The sequence below is a fragment of the Frankliniella occidentalis genome, unplaced genomic scaffold (genome assembly GCF_000697945.3).
Source record: "Frankliniella occidentalis isolate FOCC.00 unplaced genomic scaffold, Focc_3.1 Scaffold178, whole genome shotgun sequence".
NCBI classification, from domain to species: Eukaryota; Metazoa; Arthropoda; class Insecta; order Thysanoptera; family Thripidae; genus Frankliniella; species Frankliniella occidentalis.
The window spans coordinates 432684-434624 of record NW_026267304.1 but is presented as its reverse complement, the minus strand read 5'-3'; the positions used below and the strand labels follow the sequence as shown (position 1 = coordinate 434624).

The 1941-nt window shown below is 42.9% G+C and overlaps 1 protein-coding gene across 1 annotated transcript in view; it reads right to left on the bottom strand.

Annotated features, from left to right (window-relative positions):
- Positions 1–240: 240 nt before the first annotated feature.
- Positions 241–1941, bottom strand: part of LOC113216308 (uncharacterized) — a 9485-nt gene continuing 7784 nt past the window's right edge. The window contains exons 2-4 of the mRNA XM_052271896.1: positions 1698–1785; positions 1381–1614; positions 241–1093 (exon numbers count right to left, since the gene is read on the bottom strand). Of these exons, the coding sequence (XP_052127856.1) occupies positions 743–1093; positions 1381–1614; positions 1698–1785 (673 nt within the window). The 3' untranslated portion in view covers positions 241–742. The remainder of the gene's footprint in view (positions 1094–1380; positions 1615–1697; positions 1786–1941) is intronic.

The window sequence follows — 1941 nt, the reverse complement described above, 5'->3', positions numbered from 1 at the left end:
TTAGTTTATGCTCACACACGCTCCGCCCGGCCGGCGGCGCGCTAGGGGACCAGTGCCACTAGCGATCCTGGCGGCCGAAAGTTTCAGTCGCCATCCTCATTGGGAACGTGTACTGGTAGCCGTATACGGCAGCATACACAGGACAGTTTTCACGGGCTTATTTCAACACGAAATTAATTTTGTGTTTTCCTTCTCCCTTGTTTAAAGCAGAGGGGCGGCCAAGCAGTCAAAAACGTCGAATTAATGGACTTATTTTTAATTGAACAGTTTGAAATACATAAATAGTTGTACCACTATGGATGGAAACAATTTTCTTATGTAATGGGTGGGACATACAGCTATAAGGAAATACAAATTGTCCTAGAAAGAGTCCATAAGTCCCCTCAACGAAGAACCGTATAAATCATCAGAAAACGATCAAGAAGCATATCTTCCAAAAATATTTAAATACACAATCTACATATAATACGTGAGGCACGAAGAAACATAAATTCGCCAACCCTAATGATTACTACAAGTAACTTTCCCCAGCAGCGCCAATGTACATCAACAATGTGAAATAATGAACATAAAAGGTAACACATTCTTGACATATTTAATTGTCTAGTACCGCATCAAGGCGGTGGTACCCAGGTTACTGTCTCCCCAGCTAAAGGAAGCAGAATACCCCATGCCCTTTTGCTGAAGTGATAACTAGGGTACTTATGCTTTCCGTCATGCATTTGTTCTGACAAAAATCATGTTACATATCTTTGTAATTTAATGCGCAAAAAATTTTATCATCCTTAAGAGCTTTTCTCATCCTTGTGATTGTCCTGTCATACCTGTCTATGGCGTCCAAAATTAGATCGAAAGCTTGGGGGGGATGCACTGTTTGAAAGTGATTGCATAGTTTTAACAGACGGTCAGCGTTCCCAGAGAAATCTTCTCCGCACACCATACAGTTTACCAGTGCCGGACAGGCCGCTGGTTGACAACATGACACAGATTTTCCTGAGCGTGCCATTGTTTTGTAGTCCTCGAAAAGAGAGTAATGATTCGCAATGATTGCAAAGCCTTCAAGTGACTGTGCTATCAGGTTCGTCTTCTTACCCTAAATGAAAATAAATCAAGAGAAAAATTACAGTAACACCTCAGAAATACCATTACACATACCTACCTACACAGCTCCCACTCCCCGTGACCCAGTCAGAAATACTTCCTCTAAACGGCGGCCAAGGTCTATTTTTGGACCACCAAGACGTCTAAATGGTCCAAAAATAGACCTTAGACGTTCTTTAGAAATGTTTTAGAGATGGAATTTCTGGCTGGGTAGCGAGTATGGGGGACGGTATAGGTAAATGCTTAATTTATTTGGTCCTAAATCCGACGATAGCTTACATTGTCTTGCACAGCTGCATGCTCTTCGACTGCCGGGTCATCGGAGATCTCCCGCGGGAGCTCGGCGGGAGCTCGACTTGTGTCAGTGCTAGTTCCCGGGAGACACTCCAGGGACCCCGAGGTCCCACGGGAGGTCTCTGATGACCCTGCAGTAGCCTGCTCAGTTTGGTTTTCCTCATTCTGTTCAACTTTCAGGTCATCCGCATAGAAAGGCTTCAGGTCCATCTCATCAACCTGGATGGGACACACTCGATTTAAAGAACTGATCATGGGGCAACTTTGTCATATGGTGATGTTAACATTGACGAAAACTTTACTTGAATGTCCGTATCCACATGATCTGTAGGCTCCCAACTGGACGGCTCAATCTTGACGTCGGCAAGTTCCATATCCATCATCAGCAACCTGGAATACGTAGTACAAACTAAATTTTTTTATAAACTGAATTTTTTTTTTGACAAGGTAAACACTCTAAAAGCTTATGAACATTTTTATTCATAGGTTACTGAGTTCTGTGTACGTGCTCTGCTTACGCATTTTTAAATACGCCGGTTTTAACAA